The sequence below is a fragment of the Ruditapes philippinarum genome, unplaced genomic scaffold (genome assembly GCF_026571515.1).
Source record: "Ruditapes philippinarum isolate M1 unplaced genomic scaffold, ASM2657151v2 ctg3508_1_1_1_1, whole genome shotgun sequence".
Lineage (NCBI taxonomy): Eukaryota > Metazoa > Mollusca > Bivalvia > Venerida > Veneridae > Ruditapes > Ruditapes philippinarum.
Genome location: NW_026865956.1, coordinates 88,689 through 116,653, shown reverse-complemented (window position 1 = coordinate 116,653; position 27,965 = coordinate 88,689). Strand labels below are relative to the sequence as shown.

General features: G+C 33.8%; 2 protein-coding genes across 2 annotated transcripts in view; one reads left to right on the top strand and one right to left on the bottom strand.

The window, feature by feature from the left end:
- Window positions 1-295: 295 nt before the first annotated feature.
- The window catches only part of LOC132730834 (DNA polymerase subunit gamma-1-like), a 45,507-nt gene continuing 17,837 nt past the window's right edge, over window positions 296-27,965 (bottom strand). The window contains exons 5-8 of the mRNA XM_060716880.1: window positions 13,876-14,065; window positions 8,369-8,527; window positions 2,391-2,531; window positions 296-352 (exon numbers count right to left, since the gene is read on the bottom strand). Of these exons, the coding sequence (XP_060572863.1) occupies window positions 296-352; window positions 2,391-2,531; window positions 8,369-8,527; window positions 13,876-14,065 (547 nt within the window). The remainder of the gene's footprint in view (window positions 353-2,390; window positions 2,532-8,368; window positions 8,528-13,875; window positions 14,066-27,965) is intronic.
- On the top strand, window positions 17,288-19,579 carry LOC132730833 (uncharacterized). Its single transcript, XM_060716879.1, has one exon. The coding sequence runs from the start codon at window positions 17,451-17,453 to the stop codon at window positions 19,272-19,274; it is 1,824 nt and encodes a 607-aa protein (XP_060572862.1). The 5' UTR covers window positions 17,288-17,450; the 3' UTR covers window positions 19,275-19,579.

Below are 27,965 nucleotides of genomic sequence, written 5' to 3'. Positions count from 1 at the left end.
TGAAAAAAACAACAACACCAGGTTAATTTCTCTTGTTACAAATTTCATAACCAAAGCACATGTGTGAAAACGATTTTAGTTTTAACAGTCTGTTACCTAACCAGAATGACAACTTTATCAATGACAAGTTTGTAATCTGCAAGACTGGTAGTCTTCTATGAAAATAGAAAAACCTAAAGATAATAATATGAGCAAAAGTGTCAATGAAATTTGATTAAAGGTTAAACAACTACTAGATTTTTACTTTATGTAACTTTCTAGCAATGTTACATGATAGACCAAGTTTTATTTTCAATCATTCAAAAAATAACTGTTGATTGGTTTTTGATCCATCATTATTGTTGGGAAATTCCTGAAAAATGCATGTAAAAACTTTTTTTTACATATGACAAATTAAAACAAAGGAACTTTAAAAAAGAGTTGATCGGGTTTAAAAGGGTTTGGGTGGGTTAATTTGCCCAACCCTTTTTAAAAATTTTCAATAACCTTAATTTTATAAAACCCCAAAACAAAAAATTTTGATTGTTTTTTTAAGTTCTTTGTTTCTTTTAAAGGGTTGACATTTTGTTTGTATCTAATTGTTTTTTTCCCCCCGATTGATGTTATTTGTGTTGTAATTCATAACAGAAACAGTACTTTTAAAAGAATTTTTTAATTGTTGTTGAGCATAAAAAAAAACAAACAAAATGTGATATTTATCAAAAGGGGAAAAGGTTTTTTTTTAAATTAACAAAGGAACTTTTTTGGAAATAACCCGTCCAAAGCTTTGAGAGAAATGGGGGCATATAAAAGATATGCAATGGGAAAGATATCTTGGGAATATGCTGGGAAAATATCTGGATATATCATCATCTCTAGTGATTTTCTTATCTGAACTTTGAACCCTATGTGTGACCTTGACCTTAGCCACAGGGACCTAAATTTTGCATGCCACACTCCTCTTCACAATAGTGAACATTTGTGCCAAGTTATATTGAAATCCCTATATACATGTAGAAGTTTTGTCCAGACAAGTGTTCTTCAATGACCTCTAAGTGTGACCTTGACTTGTGACCTAGAGACCTGGTTCTTGCATGGGACACAGCTTCTCATAGTGGTGAACATTTCATTGAAGTTTCATTACAATCTCTCCGTATGTGTAGGAGATATGCTCTGGACAAAATCTCTATATTTTATCATCTTTAGTGACCTTCACAATCATCTTTAGTGACCTTAACCTTGCATATAAAAACCTAAATTACATGTTTCACACCAGTAGTCACGATAATGACCATGTGTGTTTCAATCCTTCAATAAATGATGACTAAATGGTCCCAATACACATTTTCATATTTTTATCTGAAATTTGACTCCTATGTGTGACCTTGATCTTGGCTGCAGGGACATAATTATTGCGTGCGACACAATAGTGAACAATTGTGCCAAGTTATATTGAAATCCCTCTATGCATGTAGCAGTTTTGCTCCAGACAAGCATTTTTCAATGACCTCTTAGTGTGACCTTTGACCTAGGGGCCTGGTTAATGCACGTGACACGGCTTCCCATAGTGGTGAATATTTCTATGAAGTTTCATTAAAATTCCTCCATGGGTGAAAGAGATATGCTCCGAACAAATATTGGAAGCAGCTTGCCCACCCAGCCGCCCGCCAGGGGAGAAAATATAATACAACCCGTTTTTCAAACAGGAGTATAAAAACTCTTTTAATACAATCGGTTAAACATTTACCCGAATATTAAGCCACCGTTTAAAAGGCTAGCATTTAAGCTAACCATGACACCCCTACTAATCATGACCAAAATTGATGTTTATAAGCAACGGTGAAAGTAATCGGTAGAGCTGGGATGAGTGCTCGAGTACCCTGGTATCCAGCTGGGTAAAACTTCTGCCTGGGTACTGAATCACTGAATCATTACTTAGGTACTGAGAAATTATAGCTTAGATCTTTTAGTATTAATATAGATTGATCTGTTTTATGAAAGTATATGCCTGCAATAAATAATTCAATCAAAATATACTTGTTCATTGTGATTGATTTGAGCTTGTAACATGCAAATATCGTATTCAGTGGTTTAAGAGGCGCACACAGAATGATGGCCAGACTGAGGGACAGCCTCATGCCAGTATGTTGTTAAAATGTTGAGGTAGTTTTAGGGAATATGTAGCCTCATTAAATAAAGCCTTCATTATTATTATTATTATTATACATGTAGTATACCCCATTACAACTTATGTTATGTGGTGGATATTTGTTATATTATAATCAATGGTACATTATAATAATTAGTGATTATAATATGATTATAAGCAATGGTAATTATAAGTTATACTGACAACCTTGTAGACAAGCAATTGTCACAACTTAGCATCAGACAGTTTTATTATTTCTTACCTGAAAATTGGCTCTAACATCAGCTGTAGAACCTTCAACAAATATACTTCGAGGATCTTTATCAATTTTCTTATCTCCAACATGAAGATTGTACACGTCTCCTAAATTATTTAATGAGCTCATTTCCTTCCAGTCATCAGTCTGTAACAGTAAAAAAAATTCCTTAATTTTATTAATTATATATTCTATATTATTGATAAAACACAATTTTAACATCAGAGATAAATCTTGTATCGTTAGAGTTCTTATCACATAATTATAAAAGAATCAAATGTTAGGCCTCAATTTCCTGACTCACTATTAAACATTAATTTATTTAACCCATAACCTGCTGGAACTAAATTTGCCACCTTAGTAGAGTCAGGCCAGCCTACTCATCTCTAAACAATAGGATCTTTATCTATCAACTAGATATCCCTAAAATTATAATGAACAGTTCTGAAATGTAAACTGGACTAGTTCATTTAAGAAACTCAGTCATTGATTCCTCTCCAGTTGTTGCTCTCAAAGCTGAAGTTGAGGTTAAGAACTGCTTGGTTTTTATGACAGCATTATCTTTACATTATATTAAGGAGCTGCAGGTTAGTCTATCCATGCTTATAATTACTAATAGATAGATAACCTGAAGTGACTACATAGGCCTCTTTAGCCAGGTGGTTCAGGTCATTGACATTCAAACCATTTGCCCCTCATTGCTGCTTGGTATTAATCCTCATGAACACTTTGAATTCTTTCATATAAACAAGAGGGCCATGATGGCCCTAGATCGCTCACCTGACCCATCAAACTCATCCAAGCAATTATCTAGACAAGCATTCTGACCAAGTCTCATGACAGGTGAGTCAAAAATGTGACCAATACATTGTTAACAAGGATTATCCATATTTGAGCTGTGTGACCTAGTTTTTTACCCAGGTGACCCATATTCAAACTTGACCTAGAAATCATCAAAACAAACTTTCAGACCAACTTCCAGGGTACTTGGATCAAAACAGTAGCAACTAGAGTGTTAACAAGATTTTTCTATTTTGAGCTCCGGTGACCTAGTTTCACATGTGATTTTGAACTCATCCAAGCAATTACCTAGACAAGCATCCTGACCAAGTTTGATGATAATTGAGTCGAAAATGTGACCACTAGAATGTTAACAAGGTTTTTCAATATTTGGGAGGTGTGACCTAGTTTTTCATCCAAGATGACCCATGTTCGAACTTGACTTAGAAATCATCAAAACAAACTTTCAGACCAATTTACAGGATATTTGGATCACAACAGTAGCCACTAGAGTGTTAACAAGATTTTTCTATTTTTAGCTCCTGTGACCTAGTTTTTCATCTGAGATGACCAATGTTCAAACTCATCCAAGCTATCAACTAGACAAACATCCTGACCAAGTTTGATGATGATTGAGGCAAAATTGTGACCGCTAGAGTGTTAACAAGGTTTTTCTATTTTTAGCTCTTGTGACCTAGTTTTTCATCCGAGATGACCCATGTTCGAACTCATCCCAGCTATCAAATAGATAAGCATCCTGACCAAGTTTGATGATAATTGAGGCAAAAATGTGACCCCTGGAGTGTTAACAAGGTTTTTCTATTGTTAGCTCTTGTGACCTAGTTTTTCATCCGAGATGACCCATGTTCGAACTCATGCAAGCTATCATCTAGACAAGCATCCTGACCAAGTTTGATGATGATTGAGGCAAAAATGTGACTGCTAGTGTGTTTACAAAGTTTTTCTATTGTTAGCTCCAGTGCCCTACATTTTCATCCGAGATGACCCATGTTCGAACTCATCCAAGCTATCACCTAGACAAGCATCTTGACTAAGTTTGAAAATGATTGATGCAAAAATGTGACCGCTAGAGTGTTAACAAGGTTTTTCTATTTTTAGCTCCAGTGACCTACTTTTTCATCCGAGATGACCCATGTTCGAACTCATCCGAGCTATCACCTAAACAAGCTTCCTGACAAAGTTTGATGATGATTGATGCCAAAATGTGACCTCTAGAGTGTTAACAAGGTTTTTCTATTTTTAGCTCCGGTGACCTACTTTTTCATCCGAGATGACCCATGTTCAAACTCATCCAAGCTATCACCTAGACAAACATCCTGACCAAGTTTAATGATGATTGAGGCAAACTTGTGACTGCTAGAGTGTTAACAAGGTTTTTCTATTTTTAGCTCTTGTGACCTAGTTTTTCATCCGAGATGACCCATGTTCGAACTCATCCTAGCTATCAACTAAATAAGCATCCTGACCAAGTTTAATGATGATTGAGGCAAAAATGTGACCGCTGGAGTATTAACAAGGTTTTTCTATTTTTAGCTCTTGTGACCTACTTTTTCATCCGAGATGACCCATGTTCGAACTCATCCGAGCTTTCACCTAGACAAACATCCTGACCAAGTTTGATAATGATTGAGGCAAAAATGTGACCTCTAGAGTTTTAACAAGGTTTTTCTATTTTTAGCTCTTGTGACCTAGTTTTTCATCCGAGATAACCCATGTTCGAACTCGTCCGAGCTATCAAATAGATAAGCATCCTGACCAAGTTTGATGATGATTGAGGCAAAAATGCGACCGCTAGAGTTTTAACAACAAAATGTGAACGGACAATGGACGGGCGACGGACAATCATCAATCCTAAAAGCTCACCCTGAGCATGCTCAGGTGAGCTAAAAAACTATCCAATTAGCTTATACAATGTTTGTGGTTCACTTCAGGTGCTTGGTTGTCTGTCATGATCCACATATTGCCTTATACTGGAGCTCTTTTTACACCAGTACAGTAGGAAAGTTGCCACAAGAACTTAAATTACAAATCCAACCAGTCAGTTAAGCAGATATTGGTAGAAATATCCAAATTTCCTCATGAGACTTAAAGAATAATAGTGTAGTGAGTTATTGACTATAATTGATCAAACTCAGCACTTCCCCACCTTGTACAATCAGTCATGAACAGGCACCTGAGTAGAACCATAGATGTTCCATAAGCTAGCTGAATAGCTTCCTCACATGAAAAAATCCTGTTAGTATATAGAACACACAGTGGTGAGGGGCAAGTAATTTGAAGTCAACAACCTTAACCACTCAGCCACAGATGCCTTTCCTCACACTATCTCCCAGTCTAGTAAAGTCTACTTGATTTAACAACAGGTTCCCTATTAAGCATAATACTAATAGTAAACCAATTATATAATATATTAATTATGATCACACATGAGTTAACAGTTCATTTAGGTGAAATATTGAACAGGTCTTAAAAAAGAGTTATACATGTGAAAGTTTAAGTACAGGTTTATTTGAAATGGCCATGATTATAAAATAAAGCAGGAAAATGATGTTAGACAAAACAGGAGAAAGATGACTGCTTGACAGATAATTTTCAAATCAAACATGAGTAATTTAAAGAAATACATAATGATGTCATAAGACGCGTATTAAAGAAACAATATTTTGTGTAACCATGGAATTTCAAGGCATTCTTTTTTATCTTAGAACGTCAGAGTGATCAAACTAGCAGGTCATTAGCCAACAAGTTGTTCTTTAATACGTCACAGTATAACAAACATTAATTTATATACAGCTGTCAAAGAGCAAAACAAGTGCATCACCTTTGTAGGATGATTAGAATAAGATATTCTTCAACTTTTTGTTTCTTTGAGACTGCTTTGTCTTTAATAACATCTTGTTAGATACTGATTAAGATATAAAATTACTAGAGATGATGAATGCTGACATGTGGCAACAAGGACACAATAATTTCCAATGAAATATGAGATCCTATTTTCTAACTTTACCTTGCAGATTAGCCATCATGCTGGGAGAATAACTAATTACTGGTTCATACAGAAAAACACAAGATTGTCGTCAGCTAAAACAATGTAGAAAGTAGAGATAGCTAAAGCTTGTTTCTGTCAACAAATTGAGGATTGGAGGGGAATCAATGACTAGAGGGGAATCAATGACTGTAGGGAAATCCATGACTGAAGGGAATCAATGACTTGAGGGACTCAATGACAGGAAGGGAATCAATGACTAAAGTGGAATCAATGACTGGAGGGAAAACAATGACTGGAGGGGAATCAATGATTTGAGAGGAATCAATGACTGGAGGGGCATCAATAATTGGAGAGGAATCAATGACTGGAGGGAATCAATGACTAAAGAGGAATCAAGGTTGCAAAGTTTTTGAACTACAGGGTTGTAAAGGTTGGATGACATCCGGTAACTCTCCTAGAAAACTTTCTAAAATTAAAATCTGTCTCATAATTTTATAATCTGTTGCAAATTGTCAAACCCATCATCACTCAACATTTGTTGCATTTTGTCATACTTTCTCCAACACAATTTCAGTAGCAAATTGTCAAAGCCATCACCACTCAACACTTGTTGCGTTTTGTCAAACTAAATCCAACACAATTTCAGTGGCAAATTTTCAAACCAATCAACACTCGACATTTATTTGTTGCATTCTATCAAACACACTCCAACACAATTTCAGTAGCAATTTGTCAAACCCATCACCACACAACATCTGTTGCATTTTGTCAAACTCACTTCAACACAATTTCAGTAGCAATTTGTCAAACCCATCACCACACAACATCTGTTGCATTTTGTCAAACTCACTTCAACACAATTTCAGTAGCAATTTGTCAAACCATTTCATCACCACACAACATCTGTAGCATTTTGTCAAACTCTCTTCAAACACAATTTCAGTAAACCAAGTATCAGTTGCAATTTGTCAAAGCTGTAAGTACTGCAACTCAACATATGTATGTTGCATTTTGTCAAAACCCCATCAACTTTCAATATCAGTTGCATTTTGTCAAACTCACCACAATTTGGTATTATTTGTAATTAGTTTTACATGTACTTACCTCTATTCATTACCTGTTGCAAGTGATTTCATACATCAGATACCTTGCAGTTACACTGTCTTATAATGGAATCTTAATTTGACTGATCAATAGCTATATGTGAATATCTTGTACCAAATACATTAAAACTTAAGCCTTCTGAGCAGCACACTCTATTTTACAGAGCATTTGATAGTAAACTGCACATTAAATTCTAAATGAACAGGTTTGATTTCCAGAACACATTGACCTTTAACCTTTTAACCCAAAAATAGGCATAGCCAAGCCGAAACTCCTTAAGATTTCATTTATAATGGCTCATCCGCATACAGAGTTTGAAATTCCTCAGTAAATACACATTGACCTTGACCTTGACTTATAGACATTAAAATTGGATGGGGCATTTAAATATGCATATTAATGTGAAAAAAAGTAATAATGATAGCGCTAGTATTGTACCATGTAAGACTATCTTAATCTACCCATTCAGCCAGAGCAGACCAAGAGCCACTGTCACATCTGTCCACAATGGTTGCTATCATTGTCAGTACTTATTTTCAGTGCATTATAGGATGAATGGTTATGTCCAGCTTAAAAGATGGACAAGTCCAGTTCAGAAATTTAGAAGGATAAATTTTAAGAACATTCTTTATGCAAACCCCATACCCAAAGCTGTAAAATATCTACCATCCTTCATGCAAAATAAAAATAACTAAAAAATTTTGATTGTATCTTATTGTGGTTCTTATTGCGGTTCTCACAAGAAGCTTGCATAATATGATTTTAATAAATTTAGTATTGACCCTACAATTATTCAATTTCCTCTGTATTACATACCAGCAAAGATTTCTGCACTTGTTATTGGATTATTACTTATTTACTAACATGTAGTGAACTCTCCCACTTTTAGCTGGAGATTCCCATTTTCTGAGGATTTTTCTTAAAATAAGGGGTATTTTCACAATTTAAAGAAATCTCCCTCTTTTTTATATCAGAACTTTCTCCTTTGTTTATTGCAAATTCTGAAATCCCCCCTTTTTTTAAGAAAAATCTCCCACTTGATCATAAAAAAAAGTTCACATGTATGCTTATTTCTTCTAAGAATACTTACAACAAATGCTCTCCTTTGCTTGTTTCGTTGTTCATATTCTTTCACGATTTTCTGTTGACTGTCATTTTTGGCAGCCTGATACAGTACACGCTGTAAATTTGTTAGGCCACACACTGCTATATGCATTGACATAGTATCCATAAACCTCAACTTGGTTTTCTGAAGAAAACAATTATTTCAAGATGTTTATTTGCTGTCTAGTGGGCTAATGTTGTTGTAATTTGTAGTGTGACCCATCTACACTAAACTTCTTGTGACATTTGTTTCTGTATTTTTCATATAATTTTACATAATTATATTATTTAATCGTTTTCCCTTGCTGCTGTTGGGACTTCACAGTATATTTTGACCTGATGTCATTTGTTTTATACAAACATTGTGTAAAGATGCGCTAAAAGTTAGCATTACATTAAGCGAGTCAATGAAATCAGTGAATCTTTTTTTATTGTAAACAATTCTTTTTTTTCGGATATGTGATATTAAATAGAATATTATAATCATGTAGATTTAAATTTCTCAAAATACAATTTATTCAACTTGTTCAATAAATTCAATATTAAACCTACTCTCATTCCATATCACGGGGGTGGAACCCCATATGAATCTCAAAAATGATTATCGGTAAAAATGATATGTGAATATCCGCTGCACCAGATGTGAAGCATAACATCAGATGTGACTGGAAAAATAGGCCGATCGCAGGGTAAGTTTTCATCTTTTCAAACATTTATATAAAATTCAATCCTTTTTTTAAGAAAATCGAAATGTGATTCTACCCTCCTGACTCTCCTCTATATTACCCCTTGTTGTTTTGAATTTCTATGCAGTCTTCATCGAGATATTTTTTCCGTCGTGGGTTCTGGTGTGTCCAAAACATGCAATATGAATGAAGAAAATGTCACTGAACGGACTCAAAAAACATAGATTTTACGCAAATATCACTACAGGTCGATGCTAAACATTCAAACAAATCCTGTTTTATATATTTATTGAGATTTGGCTACATACAAGGGAATCGCTGCTCAAAATTGCATTTGAGCTCCAGATGTGCTGAAGAGATTCATATGTGCATAGCATGAAAAATTTGCAACAATCTAGAATTTATTCTATTGTGTATCATTCTGTAATAAATACTATTATCCGAAATAGACACATTTTCACGAGACGAGCTTGAATAACATAGTATCCATATAGAAAGAGATATAAGACATTCTGCATACGAAAGGCTTTTAAAATACGTAGATATGGTTGGAAGGCCTTTTTTGACTTATTGACGTTGTGTGTACTGCAATCTTTCCCTTTTTATGCCACCATGCATTAACTAAATTAATTAATTGATTAATTATTCACTCGATTGCACTGTCTGCTTAATAGGAGAGTAATGTGAAGCGTGTTTGAATTTTGTTATGATGCTGTAAGAAAGTTAGTGATAAACTTTTAAAAAAAAAGATCAAAGAAGATTTGCATATTTATTTTCCACATTAAGAAACGTCCCTGCAGTATATTTACATGGTTACTTCATGCCCACAGTCGCAATTATGGGTCAATGCCTATCTGAATTTTATGCCTGCTCTGTAATTCTTTGAATGGTTTTAAAGAAACTTTAACATATCTTAACCGTATTGAGGCGGACATGCGTAGCTCATAATGCACATAGATTGTTTCCTGAAAATGTTCATGTACGCAAAAAGATCACTAAACTTATTCTCCGCTTTATAACTGTTTATTTCAGTGGGAACTGTAAATTATAAACACTTTCGAAATTCGTTTCTTTTGTTATTTTTTCAGGAAAATGGGGTCGTTTTTCTAGGCACAAAAAAAAAAGGTTTTAAAACTTTTCAAGAATAAAACGTCAAGTGTATCGTGAAAAAAGAGGAAGTCATCAGCGCTTACATATCCTTTTTTCGCCTTTTTAAATTGTCCCCATGTGTCAAAAGATTCCGCGTATCGCAGACTCCAAAGTCCAAGAATTCACCAGAAGTGCACGTATTACTTTTTCCAATTCAAAGAAAAAACATTTAATATTCAATTCACAACTATTAAGTCCCATGAAATGTTCTCCACAGAAAGGATTTGCAAAGATAAATAAAGTCAGTTGCAATGAACAGATAGACATTATGGATGACATGGGTTACATAAAAAGTAACCAAGGTTTCGGGTGGGAAATTTAATTTATGGAGAGAAGCCAATCATAAATTGAAATTTTATGTTTATTAAAATTCTCATTTCTGTTTATCATGCGATAAAACAGTTATAATATATCGAACTCGACTATTATGTAGAAATATCATGACCTGGGGCCGCATCTCGGGTTTTCCTTACAGACAATGTTCTCGGCCCATATCCTGTAAAGAAAAACCTTCGATGTCGCATCAGGCCATGATATTTACACATAACAGTCTGTCGCTATAACTATAACTTGTGGAATATTAAAGTTATAGATATTTTTATGAATGTAAACATTATTAAAGAAACATATTATATGACACGATAGGTACTCATAAGAGTACTATCTGCTCTGCGTCAACATTTTCATGTACTCGAGCCTTTTAGTATTTCTAATGCTAGTATAAGCTAGTAAGCTCTGTCACTGTGGTAATCAAACACACTAATGTTACAATTAAACTTTCAGCCAAAGATGCAAAACCTATATTGTTTCTATACATTGGCTATTCAATGATTATATGGAAGAGGTCCGTAGTTTTGCAGATGGTTTTCTACATCACTTATGAATCTCTTCAGCACATCTGGAGCTCAAATGCAATTTTGAGCAGCGATTCCCTTGTATGTAGCCAATCTCAATAAATATTTAAATCAGGATTTGTTTGAATGTTTAGCATCGACCTGTAGTGAGATTTCGTAAAATCTATGTTTTTTGAGTCCGTTCAGTGACATTTTCTTCATTCATATTGCATGTTTTGGACACACCAGAACCCTCGACGGAAAAAATATCTCGATGAAGACTGCATAGAAATTCAAAACAACAAGGTGTAATATAGAGGAGAGTCAGGAGGGTAGAATCACATTTCGATATTCTTAAAAAAAGGATTGAATTTTATATAAATGTTTGAAAAGATGAAAACTTACCCTGCGATCGGCCTATTTTTCCAGTCACATCTGATGTTATGCTTCACATCTGGTGCAGCGGAAATTCACATATCATTTTTACCGATGCTCATTTTTGAGATTCATATGGGGTTCCACCCCCGTGCATATGCTCTATGTATTGAATAATTGCAATTAAATATTATTAAACACTATATAATACTTTATATACTCTTTCTACTCTTTAGGATATTGATTATACAGTCAATCTTGGGCATGGAACCATGAGCACTTATTAACCTTCTTTACAGGAACCACTTTGGAACTACCCTGAACATTTTCCCATTTTATCTTAAAAGCCACAATTTGCTCAGCCTGATCAGCAAATTGTGATCAATCTTTTGATTCAGTGATCAAATTTACTCATCATACCTCTTGATTTTTTTTAGCAATGCCACATTTATTTAGCTAATACATGCATCAACAATCAAAACATAATGCATGTGTGAAAAAACAACAACGGAAATTCACACCTCTGTATTGTTGGCATATAAAGTAATAAGTATATTAATAAATATGTATCATCAAACAAAATCGATATAACACTTAACAATCCACCGCCCACTTTCTATGAACATGTATATGCTACTTTGCTGGTATTTAGACTGCAGTGAAATGACCTTGACCATGTACAAATCAGCTGTTAATTAAATCAATGTCCCTAAAACTTTCATAACAGAATAGCAGAAGACAGAGTAATGTATATACTGCTTGCAAACTGGCAAACCTTAGAGTTGATATCTTGTGGGTTGTCAATTATATAAGTGATACACTGTGAGGTAGACTTCTTGAGAGTCTGAGGCACAGCTGAAGATACATGTACAAGGATTTCAAAAGAAAAATCCATTTGTTACTAAAACCAAAATTATCCAAATTTTGACGACTTTTACAAGTATAAGAAATAAATTCATTTGATAAGTCATTTGAAATTTAAAAATGACTTTTAATGGGCCTATCAAAAATTATGAAAAGAGAGATCTGCATGTCAGATTCTTTACGTTAAAAAAATAATTTGGCAGAATTTACAATTTATGTAAATAGGTATTCTATGTCTCAAACATTTGTCTTTGAACTTTGAAATTTTGAAAGTTTTTGCTTGTTGATTTGCTTAAATATTTCGTAATAACTAAGGCCATAATCACTTATGATCAAAGTGCAATACATCGGACTACAAACTGGGACATATATCCAGCAATTACAAAGCTCAAAGGCCTTTAAATTATCACTATAAATTTTTATCTATCATATATGTCTGTTATCATTCATGTACTTATTTACCTATTTGTCTCTCGTTTTAACTGATACACTACATTCAGAAACAAATATTCAATTTTTTTTTCTTATACAACATTCATAAACAGTGTATGAAGGTAAGAAAGGAAGAAAGCCTTCAACTTCTCAAAGAAATATATCAAGAGTAATTTAGTACAAAACCAGGGCTCCAGATAAGATGCGTATACGCGTAAATTACGCATGGAAATAACACGTTTACGCATTCAAAACAAAATTTAAGAGTATGAAAACGCACACAAAATTCAGGTTACGCATTGAGCAACATTTCTTTCGCGTAAACGTAACCGAAAGTAAACTCGGTGATTATTTCGTCTGAACGCTTTGCAAGCGTCTACCGGTTACTTCCTGTAGTTCCGACCATCATCGGTTGTTATCGTATGTATAGTATGGTGGTGAAATTAACTTCGTAACTATGAATGCTTTGCAACATCTAACGGTAACTTCCTGTAGTTCCGACTATCATCGGTTATTATCGTATGTATAGTAAGGTGGTGGAATTAACACAATTTCATAAACATCCGGTACAATGTCGCTGTCAAATTGACTCGTATTTTAAGCCGAAAAAAAAATCGACCGGAAAGTAATTGTGAAGGTTATAATTAATGAAATAGTTAGCGCTGCCACGTATGAGCAACAAAAACATTCCTCAGGTTCAGATAAAACGTATGCTGTTTGGAAATGCAAGATTATAAGAAATAACTTTGACATATCTTTTATTACAAGTATAATAATACAATAAACATGGAAGCATATTAAATGTTTTACTCCTTTACAAACATTTTAAGGAGTAAAAATACTCCTGCCAAATTTCAGATTTCAAGTTTTACTCATTCACAAAAAAATCAATGAGTAAATACTCAATGCCCTAAAAAATTATCTGGAGCCCTGCAAAACATTCAGGGATACATTAAAAATTTAACCAAAAGTGTCCTGCTGACACCCAAAAGAGAACAATATTTCACCATATTATCACATGAAAATAATAGTCAAACTTATACCAAAACTAACCGATCATCGTAATTAAAAACAGATTGGATTGCAAGTTAATAGTGGCCAGGCAAGTCACTAAATGCTGCTTGTAAAAAAAATACCCTTATACATAGTTTTACCTCTAAATTATACTGTTCTTTTACAAACGATCTGTCAAAAGCTACATTGTGTCCAATAACAAGTCTGGATCGGCCAACATCTGTGGACTTAGTTGTTACTTCTGGTTCCAAGGGAATTAACTCTTGTAAACGCAGACCTGATGTCCATCGGAATTTATCTGTCACCAGATTGTCAGAGCACCATGAGTACCTAGAAAATATATCAAAACTCATATAAGATCATATTATTAGGAGTATATACTTAAATTTTGATTGCATTTTTAAATAATAAAACAGACTCTAAGTTCAAGCATGTAGTGAAATAAGACCCACTATCACCATATACAAGAAGGCAAAAATAGCCCTTAGATCGTTCACCTGAAACAAGTCTTCTTAAGCCAAAGTTTACCTTCTTCATTTAAATCTTTTCCATACATGTGAACTTTTTATGATGATCAAGTGGGAGATTTTTCTTCAAAAAGGGGGAGATTTCAGAATTTGCAATAAACAAAGAAGAAAGTTCTGATATCAAAAAGAAGGAGATTTCTTTAATTTGTAATAAAAAACCTCATTTAAAGAAAAAATTTTGAAAATTTGGCTGCAGAAAGTGGGAGTGAGTCTCCCGCTGAAAGTGGGAGAGTTCACATGTTTGCTTTTCTTTCTATTTTAACTCTTTTTATTTGAGGAATCAAATCAATCTGAACTGTTTGTAAAACACAACACAATAATCATTACCAGTAAGTTTGATCGAAATCTGTACAGTGTGTTTGTGGTAAACACTGTTTTAAACACATTTTGGTCACATCTCTAAAGATCAGTCTTTTCATTAAACAACCACTTTTACCTGTCAAGTAATTGTGTTTTTAGGGAACGCCGCCTTGTAATGTCACAAATGTCAACTGCCAAAACACAACAAATAAATGTGTGAAAAACTCTATTTCCCAAACCGTTTTAGAGTATGCAAATGAAGTGAAGTATACTTGTGACGTGTATCATCCAATAAAATGGGAAAACCAATGCAATTAACACTCCGCCCCTTATTGAGATGATGTCTATATGCTTCGCTTGTTGACATTTAGACTGCATTGAATTGACCTCGAACTTGATCAGCAATTTAATTTATCATAACAATTAGATATAGTTTGTTTATTTCAAATGAAAAATTGCACAACAGAAAACATTTTTCACTAATAGGTTTTTCGTGTTGGAGACAAGGAAAAACAACGGAGAATTTTAAAAAAATTCTGGAACAAGAAACATGGCAATGCCATGAAACCAGGTTTTCAATTATCACCATTGTAGATAAATATGTTGTATTTGAAATACAAATACAAGCAACAAACAATGTAGCTATGTGCAATGTAAAACATGAATAATGTAGGAAAATTGCTACAGAGGAAATGTTCACTATAATTATATTCTGTATAAGGAAAAAAACAAAGGGCCATAATTAAATAAAAAAATTATTCAATCACAAAACCCCGACAATATGCTCCAGGGCACTGGATGACAAAGCTACTGTGAAAGTTTGAACAAATTCCGTTGAGAAATGTAGGAGTTCAGCACAGAAGAATTTTTTCATAATATATTCTGTATAAGGAAAAATAACAAAGGGCCATAATTAGGTCAAATATCATCCAATCACAAAACCCCGATAATGTGCGCCAGGTCACTTTATAACAAAGCTTCTGTGAAAGTTTGGTCAAAATCTGTTGAGAAATGTAGGAGAAGTTGCACATGGTAAAAATTGTTCACTATATAATCTGTATAAGGAAAAATAACAAAGGGCCATAATTAGGTCAAATAATATACAATCACAAAACCCTGACAATATGCCCTAAGGCACTTGATGACAAAGCCTGTGTGAAAGTTAAGTCAAATTCCGTTGAGAAATGTAGGAGGAGTTGCGCACAGAAAATTGTTCACTATGATTATCCTATATTGGGAAAAAAAACAAAGGGCCATAATTAGGTCAAATATTATCCAATCACAAAACCCCGACAATATGCGCCAGGGCACTTGATGACAAAGCCTCTGTGAAAGTTTGGTCAAAATCCATTGAGAAATGTAGGAGAAGTTGGGCACAGAAGAAATTATTCACTATATATTCTGAATAAGGAAAAAAAACAAAGGGCCATAATTAGGTCAAATATTATCCAATCACAAAACCCAGACAATTATGCGCCAGGTCACTTGATGACAAAGCTTCTGTGAAAGTTTGGACAAAATCCGTTGAAAAATGTATGAGGAGTTGCGCACAGAAGAAATTGTTTACGCAAGCCCGCCCGCCCGTCCGCCCATCCGCCCGCCTGCCGACATACTTCAATCTAATAACCAGTTTTTTCCTTCGGAAAACCTTGTTAAAAATGTCAAACATGTATGTAATGGATCAAAACTGTTTTGTCAATAAATATCAGAAAGTAATTTTTTACATAAGCATCCATTTAGATTATCAGAGCATACTAATTATTCAACATTGTTCCCACCGCAAAAGAAAAATGTCATTTATAAATTTTGACTTTTATCAAAGAAAAATGTCATTTATAAATTTTGACTTTTATCAAAGCTTTGTCTTAAGAGACCGTTTCATTTAGCGACCGTTTTGGGTGTTTCCCTTGCGCTGTCGCTTAATACAATTTTGACTGTATCTTCTTTGATGTCCTGTTTTAGTTTCCAAAAAGATACCAATTGGCCAATTACCTGAATCATCTTTTGCTTTTTTGGCAATTAGTACAGTGATAGTGATATAGTATTTTGTATATGTAACTCAAAATACTTCTTTGCTTACATTTTGCTTCTTTTATGACCAAAAAATGCCATTATCTAGATATCATTAACCTATGTTTGCCCTTTCTTAAGAAAGAAAAACATATTCATTTTTGAGGCATAATATTTCTTTAAAGAAAACAATCTACAAAATGTATGTACAAAAGGTAACTTTATGACCATCATAGCATTTATCACTCACTATTACACTCATATATTCTCTTGGAGAACTCTAAGATATTGTCACTCACCTTTGTATGCAAGTCAGAGAAAATTTTAACACACCTTTTGATACCATGGAAATAAGTTTTTGACTTCTTACTGGATATATTATTAAGCAACTATAAAAATGAAAGAGGTTACTTTACACCAACACATTATAGGTCATATGGCGACTATTAAGCTTTAGTGGTGGAGGAAGACCTCAGGTGCCCTTCAATTATTAATATATCTCTTGTATTGAAGTTATATTGAATGTTTAAAATCTTTTTGGAGTGTGATACATACTCAGTGAGTGTGTGTCATTATTTAGATCAGTTTGATATGCTATCTTGTTGATGGAGATGTAAATAGTCAAAAGATTATCTTATCAATATATAATGTAATTCATAATATCACAGTCAAGACATGTGATCATCATATCAAATTAACAACCTAATTTATGACCTGACCCAATTTAAGCAATTTTAAATCAACACAAGATCTACATGTATTTATTTATTTTAAAGAACTCCACTCTGAGGAACAAAAACTGAAATAATAAAACTGATAATTCTTAAGCAGATCAGCAGGGATACTTATAACTGAAATACAAATTTAAATAAAAAATCATGGCACATTCCAGGATAGATTTGGGTGCTTCATTTACACAGGACTCTGATGAAGTTCAAGAAATGTTTTGTGAACATTGTGATAAACATGACAAGCAATATGTTCCTGCTGAGGGATTTTGTGAGGAATGTTTTGAGTACTTGTGTGGAACATGTGTGAAGTTCCATAAAAGATACATGGTCTCCCATACCATCAAGGATAAGGATAACATGCCACAGGATTTCTGTCTAGAGAAATGTTCTGTTCATCAAGATGAATTAGTCAAGTTCTACTGCCAAGCTTGTAAGAAATTTGCCTGTACTGACTGCAAGACACAAGACCATGGGAACTGTAGTATGGTCAGTCATTTGCCAGCTCTTGTTCCAGGGATTGAAAACAGCCAAGAAATTAAAGAACTTAATGAAAATCTTGATAAGTTAATGAAAGATTTGGAACATACAGAAAAACATGTGAACAAAAACATGAAATATGTCGCTTCACAAGAAACAAAAATATTAGATATGGTCATGAAAAAAAAGAAAGAAATATTGTCAGTATTTGAAAATCATCAGAAAGAAATAATTCAAAACTTTGAGAAGGAAATTGAAGAAACCTTACAAAAACTTAAAGAAGAGAAAAAAGAGAAAATTAACAAATTACAAGAAAATCAAAGGAAATTAGAAAAGTTATTAAATGATGAGGAAAATGAAATTAAGAGAAAAATTGAAATCATAAAAAAGAATGACAAGAAAGTTTTGCAGACAATCATTGAAGAAACCACAAAAATGAAAACAAAACTAAACAGCATAGCAACAGAGTTGGTGCATCATCAAGGTACAGATCAAAGATGTCAACTGTTTATTGCTATGAAAAAGGGGCAGGAAATCACTGATCAATTGAAACCAGATGCAGATAAACAATGTAAGAACAATTCAATTCATTATTACAAAGTAGAATGCAAAGCTTTGGAACAAAATGCTACCAATTTACAAGACTGTCACAAATTTTTCACCTATCAAGAAATACATAAATCTGAAGTACCAAGAACTGCAAGTTATTACACAGATATTAAATTCACATCTGACTCCTGGTCATCTTTATGTTTATTAACTGAAAAATGTCTTCTGGTTTCTTATTTTAATTCTAGTACTCTAATCATATTCAAGGATTTGACAGTCAGCACTTCATCATATGATACAATAGACCTTTCTTCCAAACCTTGGGCTGTTGCTAAAGTTGACAATAACAAAGTTGCTATCACATTTCCTTATCTTAGAATAATAAGACTGATAACATTTTCTAAGTCTATGACAGTTACCAATACTGAAGATATAGAAGTAGGAAAAAGGTGTCATGGTGTTGCCTATAGTAACAACAAGCTTATAGTGTCATACATAGACTATCTAGCAACAGTGAAGATACTTGACATGTCTGGTAAAGTACTGAAAATATTTGATAAAGATCAACATGGGAAATATCTGTTTGTTAATCCTTATTTTTTAACAATCAGTGCAGACAACACAGTTATATATGTATCTGACTATAATAAAAGCTGTGTGATAGGTTTAACCTTTGATGGGAAAGTCAAGGCCATTTACAAGGTTGACCAGTTGAAGATGCCATGTCAACTGACTGTTGATAGGTCTGGGGCAGTGTTTGTAGGTGGACATTGGTCATACAATATACATCAATTATCAACTGACCTGACCAAGGTGAAGATTCTACTGGATGAAGAACAAGGAATAAATGGACCAGTGGGTGTGGCATACTGCCAGAATAAAAACAGATTGTATGTGAGTCAATTTGCTGGTAACATTAAAGTGTATGATTTATCTCTGGAATAAACTATTCTATTTCTTCCACTTCTTGAAACTTACACTATAAAATGCTTCAGGACGCTAGCCTTTTACAGGGCAAATCATGCAACACATTGGATTAACAAAATTGATTCATTATTTACAAAATATAAATGATTAAGAACACTAATAACATACTATTGAAAAAATTAATAATGTCAAGTCTGCTTCGACTCCATTCAAATGTTACAAATTTAGCTTTATAATTTTATAAAGGTGTCCATTTCTATGTATATAACAAAACGAAATTTAAAAGGAAGTGTTAACACTTACATAAAGCAATATTTATATAAGTTTTGATTTCATTATATTAAATAGCTTTACATTCATTTGTAAGAATGTTGGCTGTATGTTTTGCTTATATTTAAAGTTAATTTGAAATTTAATAACATCTGATATTGTGTTGTTTTATCGGTCAAATCAAAACAATAAATTATCTAACAGATAAGCTTAAGTAAAAGTGAACCTACACAAATATAATATTATTGTCTGACAACATTGACCTGGCATCTCATTAACTTTCGTAAAGGTCATTGGATAAACACTGGTACCGAATATATCGATATATTTGTTTCCCGCATACGTCAATGAGATTTGGTGTATTGGTATATATGCCGGACTACCAATATGAAGGTCTCTGGTTCGATTCCTAACATCAGTGTATTTTTTTTATCTTTTTTATTGCAATAATTAATTTGAAGTCATGTTAATACGTCTGGTTTTAAGGTGCCTTTTAAGATTATACAAATATATATATTTTTTATTTCATTGCAATATCTTTATTACAGAGAACGGCACATTTAAAATACAAAACAATGAATTGACTAGTCAATTTCACTGGCAGTGTCTGTCGTACTGCCCATACTGGCGGTTTCCGTCTCTGAGTTGGAGTCTTCACTAGAAGTATCGGCAAGGTTTATTATAATTTTCTCCATGTTATGGTCTCTGTAGCAGTCATGTGTCTTGCTTTTCTCTATCACCTTTTCAACATGGCCACATGCTCATCGCCATCTCTCTTCGGTGATCTCACCGAAAGCTGCATCGGCCAACTTCAATAAGACATCCAATCTGAAATATATTTTAAATATGCAATATTTCAGTAGACAACGACGTAGACCTGTAACAATGTTGTTTTTTAATTTATTATATAAGTAAATAAAGTCTTAAAATCTTACATTTTCACACGTTTCGAGACAATAAGCATTACATTATATTTCTAATATAGTTCATTCTATAGCTTACTTACCTGAATGTCATATTTCTTACACGGACGATGGACTTAAGCTGGGACCATATTAATTCAATTGGATTGAAATCAGGGTGGTAAGGTGGTAGTCGGAGGATCTCGTGACCATGTTGCCTAATGATGTCATCGATGACGTAGGTTGGTGCAGGTCTGTTCAGTTTTACTAGTTTGAGTTATTCAGTCTTCACCATGTCGTCGGTGAAATTCACCCCATGTGCCTTTAACCATTCCTGTTAAATAGAATGAAAACATATAATGAAACAACATGCGGCAAAAACTGTATTTTGTGAATGACAAGAAATACATTAAGTTATAAGAACTGCATGTACCTTAATGAAATCTTTTCGTGAAGAAGTGGTTGGGCATCTGTCAGACTGCACTGAGTGATAACTGGCGTTATCCATCACAATAGCACGATGTGGAGGCAGGTTTGGTAACAACTTCTCCCGTAACCACTTCCCAAATGTCTCGCCGTTCATCTCAGAGTGGTAGTCACCGGAAGACGCAGATGCTTTGTACATGAGTTTGGTTCCCGGTACAAATCCGTTCCTTGATCCAGCATCAACCACAATAAGGCGTTGACCTTTGTTGAGGGGGCGCTTTGCATCTGTGAGATTCGGGCCTTGCCAACAACTCTTGCATGTGTAGGAGGTGTCTAACCATGTTTAATCAACATAAATAAACTGGAAGCCTCTTTCTTCCAACAGTCTTTTCCTCTCATAAAACACCATCCTCTGAGCAACAACATTGGGCTTTTCTGTAAGAATCTTTCTGTTGTCAGCCGTCCTCTTCCAGCTGTAGCCAATGTAGCGTAGTGTTCTCCTGAGAAGTTCCCGACTGCCAGGATACTGGATTTCTTTTCTCAGTACATCGTGTAGTTTCTGCATTGTTGGATACTGGCGACGAACATCGTAAAATTCTTGCACCTTGTTTCTTATCACTGATAAGTCAAAATTGTCCACGGGTTTATACTGGTCGCGGCATGAAGGGCGTTTTGGTGACGTCAGTACCTCTCTCTCTCTAGATTATTTCCTGTATCTAAATACAGTTCTCCTGCTGACGCCACATAATTCTGCCGTCCTGTTGATGAAGGCGTTTCCTTTTCTTTTATCAGGGTGTTTTCGTAAAAACTCGGACGTATGTACAATCGCAAGTTTTTCTCTAGAACGCATATGTTTCAACGGTTTTGTATGCGACATTTTGCATTCGTTTACGCGTTAGCGCATACACGCTTTATATGCAGATATTAAAACACTACACAGATCGTAGAGACACAAAAAACCGGTTTGCACGAATTTTTGAAATTAAAAAAAAAAGTGGCTTAACCAGGATTCGAACCTACGAGTTTACAATTATAAGAGAAAGAGCTTTACCGATTGCGCTATGACGGTTTCTTACTATGTGCTTAATATAAATATTTAAATCGATTTACAAGTAGATCGTAACATGTACGGAATTTACCGACTATAGGGTCAAATGCAAGAGTGCCAGGTCAATGTTGTTGCACAATACATTTATCACATATTCATAGAGGACTGTTTACAGTTAAAACGAGACATTTTTCATAGCGCGCTTTAACACTATGATTCTATATAGTGCAAATGATGTCACCTCAATGTGATATTATACTAGTGTAAACTAATCGTTTTAATAAAATGGCTTTATTACACTCCTACGCCACTGTTTATGTGATAATTATATCTAAACTTAATTTGAAATTTAATAACATTAGATGATTTGTAGTTTTATCAGTCATATCAAAATGATAAATCTTTTAACATATAAGCTTAATTATAAGTAAATATAAGTTATAAATCTATAATTAATGATGAAATTCTTGACATGTGGTCTTCATTTGTCTTGGTTGGTTTTACGGCACACAAACACAATTTTGGTCATATGGCACCAGGAACTGCAAAGATGATTTTGGCTAACCTTGGGTGTTACAAATATTAAAGCAACACAAGAGGTCAAAACCATCTCACCTGTTGGAGCTGAGAGACGTAAAGACTCCAGTAATTCAAACCCATTTAGTGGCTCTTACTATCATGCAGGGATAAATGGTGGCTGCAATTCTGATGCCTCAACCCTTAAAGGCAACCCCTCAGCCTCAAAGTGACAACCTTTTCTGCATCAAACACACAAAATTATGATTTTATATGATAAATACAACAGTATTGACATTTTGAATCATCTGCACAATTTCTGACAGTGAAAGAACAATATTCATTAAAGGGAGGTAATATTGTGATCATATTAATTATCATATGACCACAAGTGTATGTTACTAAACAATAATGACTAAAAAAGTGTTGAATAATATTTCAAGAAATATGTTTAAACATAAAAAAATATTTGCAACATGGCATCATGTGACATAAAAGAAAGAAAATAAAGAATAAGATTTTGTATGTGTTTGTTTTACACTGTCCACTATATCAGAATAGTTAGATGACAAGCCAGACAGTTGTCAAATAGTAAAAATAAGGCTTTCTGCAGATACTTTTTGCATCAGCCAGTGCATTCTGAATTGGGAAATTTTTGTATGGTGCTCAATAAGAATACAGATCTGACAACTGAATATGACAACTTTGAAGTCTTAGTTTTTTAACTGACTTAGGTTTTTTTATTATAAACTAATGAAGTATAAATAGCATAGTATTCAAGAGAAAAGAATAATAACAGTTTGATAAATGTTTTCATTTTATTGTAAATGTTCATATTAATGTAAAATAAAGTGCCTGTTACGACTTGGGACAATTTTATATACCTACACTATACCTACAAGAATGCATAATTGCATTTATTACAATATATTAATATACCTAAAGTGTTTCCCTTTCATTGCAAAAAGCCATTTACATCAAAATATTTTATATTATTTGGTAAATTAGATATTCCAGAATGTTTTAGAGCTATTCACATTTATTCTTTACTAATTAGTACTGGATAAAACCCTTTAAAAATAACTTTTAAATGGTAATTTTATTTAAACATACATTTGTATTCCCTTAGTTTTCAGGTTATATCTAACTTTGAAATACAGTCGACTCTCGTTATATCAAAGTCAATAGGACTGTCCAAAAAATATCAATATAATGAAATGTCAAGATAAACATATCTGGGTTTGAACCTGATAGAAACTGATGTTTACAAAATACATGTGCATACCTAAAGTCAAATAAGCTCAGTATGATATCTCCATGTCTTTTTTTTTGCAAAGTCAATATTTTAAATAAAGTTACATTAGCGGATGTTTACCAGCGGAAATACAGAAGTCTGTGATAAATACACATAGTGAGGTTTACTCAGGTAAATACACCACTATGGAAAAAACATTGGTTTCAGCATGGTCGATCCAGATATCCTCCCCAGTTAGTGATCGGGCTCTTCTTTAGATTGTTCGACCGCTGTTTGATTTTTTTTAATGTTGTGAAACAATATTGCAATGATAATGTTTCCATATTTTCACTATCTCATTCACATTTAAAGTCATAATGAATTAAATACAGAGTTCAAGTACATTTTTTGTATTTTATAAATAACAGAAATTTCACGCATTTTTGACATAAGTCGATCAACAGGCTTATAAGATTAACCTTATAAAAACAGCTTGACTTGTTTCAAACATAATCATCATTATGACACAGGCTTTTGAGCGATATCGTCTGGTTAGTGTTTTTCACACCTCTGCAGTGGACAGACGAAAAATTATTAGTCAAGGTAAACAAAGGATGATAGTGTGAATATAACTGTTTGGGCTGAAATTTTACTTCAAGATACCGGAAATATTAAAATAAAAATATCGAGATAAAAAAATATGTCCAATATAGATAAAGAAGGAATAAAATCGGGATTTTCAAATTTTCATCTAGATAACAAAACATCGAGAAAAGCGTTGTCGAGATAACGGTAGTTGACTGTAGTGATTATACAGCTCTGAACAAGGGGGAGTAATCCTTAAATGACACTTCTGTATATAAGAAAGAGTTGTCTCATAAGAAATTATAATAGTCTGCATGGAATTGAATAAAAACAATACATAATATTCAAGAATATACAATATGAACAGATACTATACAGATACTATACAAGCATTGCATTTTCAGGTACAAGAATAAACTGTGCATTAGTGTATGAGTGTAAAATTTCACAACTTGTATACCATGTATAAATGTCGTCTAAGCCGGTGCAAGGGCATCATGGACAGTAGCTTGTACCTACCACTTTCATCAATGTACAGGCTCAATTAAATCAAGCCTACAACATTTTTAAAGTTGCTTTTTTCTGCATTCTTTAGGAAATCAATTTTTTTTCTCAATCCTTTTTGCATATGGGCAACTGTAATATAACATTCTATATTTCCTACAAGGTCAGTTTTTTTAAAATAAAAATAGGCAAACAGTCAGCGACATATCTTCAAATCCCATAGATTCTCAGATGTATTGGATGAGCATTGTTTGTCATACATTTGTCAATTTATTAATACAAGCAAAATCTATTGACCACTCCTGGATATTTTACAAACAATATAAAGATGAATTAATATTTCATAAAAATTGTAGATCAATGTCCAATTGGTACTGAAATTTCAATATAAAATTCAATTACCTTCATGATAAATCAAAAGAGATATCATTTAACGGTGTTAAAAGTTTTATCTGATGAACTTTTTTTTATAAAACAATAGAATAATTAAAATCAAGTTGTTTTCATAACCTAATGGTCATTTCATGTAACTCAAATTACTTCTTTGTTTACATTTTGCTTCTTTTATGACAAAAAATGCCATTATCTAAACATCATTAAACTATGTTTGCCCTTTCTAAAGAAGGAAAAACATATTTATTTCTGAGAAATAATGTTCCTTCAATGAAAACAATTTACAAAATGTATGTACCTTGTACAAAGGTAAACTTATGATCATTAAGTGAATCATCATCATAGCATTCATCTAGACGCACTCATTAATACTCTCATTAATTAAAAATTCTCTTTGAGAACTCTAAGATATTGAGATAAATGAGATGTGCATAGACCGTATCGATATTCCTCAGTGCGTTTTTGCTACTTGTAGAGTGCAGTCATATTTCTACAGTAGCTGACCGTTATCCGTGATGGATTCGTTCGTTCACGTTTAAGACAATTTGTTGTTCCAGTCAGTCTTACATATTTTTGCTATCAGTAGCAATACTCTATTATTTTGTTGTTATTCGTAACAATTTGATACAATTTTATAATATTTGTTCGCAAATATTGATTATTTGCCTTTGTTGTATTATTTACAACAATACATTTTACGACATACCCAAGTGCGTTAGAAGAGTTGCTTTACAACATCACATGGAAAATAGCAGATAAAGAAGTTCAGTTAAAAATCACGGGAAAAAGACCACAAAAGTCTCCCAACAAAATGAAACAACCCCAGTTACTACCAAGACTAGTTTGTCTTGTCATTCTATGTTAATTTCAAGTAACAAGGCTGCTATTAGCAGCAGTAGCAGTAAACAACCTACAAAACAGTTGCCCACCAAGGAGGGTGGGGTAACGAAAGAAGTGTTACTGATATTAAAGGAAATGAATGCAAATCTGAATGCACGAGCCACACGCTTGAAAAAACAAGAATAAAAATTACAGTCCTTCCCTGAACAGTTGGCTGATCAAGAGTACAGTGAATATAATGATTACAATGACTAATGAGTGCCAAGAACAGTATGATGATGATGCTTGTATGTCTGAACAAGCATCCATTCTTTCAAGTGCTAAGAAAAACTACTGGGGGAGGCATATTTAGTTCATTAGTGAACAAATTCCAGCAGGAAGACGCTGTTGACAGCGAAGTCCATGATGCCCTTGCACATTTTTTCAACATGTTTTTTAGAAGTGGTTTGATGGAAGATAAACTGTCAGATATAGTGAAGGACATACACAGGCCACAGAATTGTGAGGCGTTGGTTAAAACCAGAGTTAACCAGGGAATCTGGAGATTTACTGAAAATGCATACACAGGCCGACGACAACCAAATGCAGATAATTCAAGATTTGATCATCAAAGCCACATCCAACCTTGTCAAGCTTATTCACAAGAATGCTGATACTTTAGATCCTAGTGATAAGGACTGGAGTTCAAACACTATTGCGTTGCTCGGACAGGCAAATAAATTGATAAATATTCGCCGGAAAGAGCTCCACAAGTCGGATCACTTATATGGTGACAATACAGACATCAACAAGAATGTGAAGGATATCAATGACCTGAACAAGATTGGTCGTAATCTTGGTCGAGGATTCCCTCGGGGCAAGTATCGTGGCTATGCTAGCAGATGCCCTCATCCTTACTACAGATGAGGGTTCCATGGTAGAGGTCGTGGTCGGCAGGACAATTATTGGCACCTTCAAAAAATGCCAGGATTGCGTCCAAGAAGCAGAGCAGGTTGGTATTTTTAAAGCTGGTAGATTGAAGGATTTTGTTGAAAATTGGAGACAAGAATGTCGAACGACACATATACCCCCCTTTCTAGCATGACTCACATAATTGGTAATTTTATTAAATAAACTTGCCAAAAATGGGTACATGGAAGTGTTCAATTATGGAAAAATCAACGGAAACCATTTTGACATTTAAGGCCCATGTGACATTGACCTTTGACCTAATGACCCCTAAATCAATAGAGGTTATCTAATACTTATGACCAATAACTAGGTGAAATATGAAAACTTTGTGATGAATACTTTTCAAGATAATCAGCGGAAACCCTTTTGACATTTAAGGCCCCTGTGACCTTGACCTTTGACCTAGTGACCCCCAAAATCAATAGGGTCATCTACTAGTGATGACCAATCACTATGCGAAATATGAAGACTTTGTAATTAATAGTTTTCAAAATAATGAGTGGAAACCATTCTGATATTTAAGGGCCCTGTGTCCTTGACCTTTGACCTTGTGACCCCAAAATCAATAGGGATCATCTACAAGATATGACCAATCAAGATGTGAAATATGAAAACTTTGTGATAAATAATAACCAAGATAATGAGCGGAAACCATCCTGACATTTAAGGCCCCTGTAAACTTGACTTTGACCTAGTGACCCCAAAATCAATAGGAGTCATCTACTAGTGATGACCAATCACTATGTGAAATATGAAGACTTTGTGATGAATTCTTTTTAAGATAATCAGCAGAAATTATTTTCACATTTTAAGGTCCCGGTGACCTTGACCTTTGACCTAGTGACCCCAAAATCAATAGGGGTCATCTACTAGTTATGACCAATCACTGTGTGAAATATGAAGACTTTTGTGATACATACTTTCTTTTCAAGATAATCAGCGGAAACCATTTTGACATTTAAGATCCCTGTGACCTTGACCTTTGACCTAGTGACCCCAAAATCAATAGGAGTCATCTACTAGTGATGACCAATCACTGT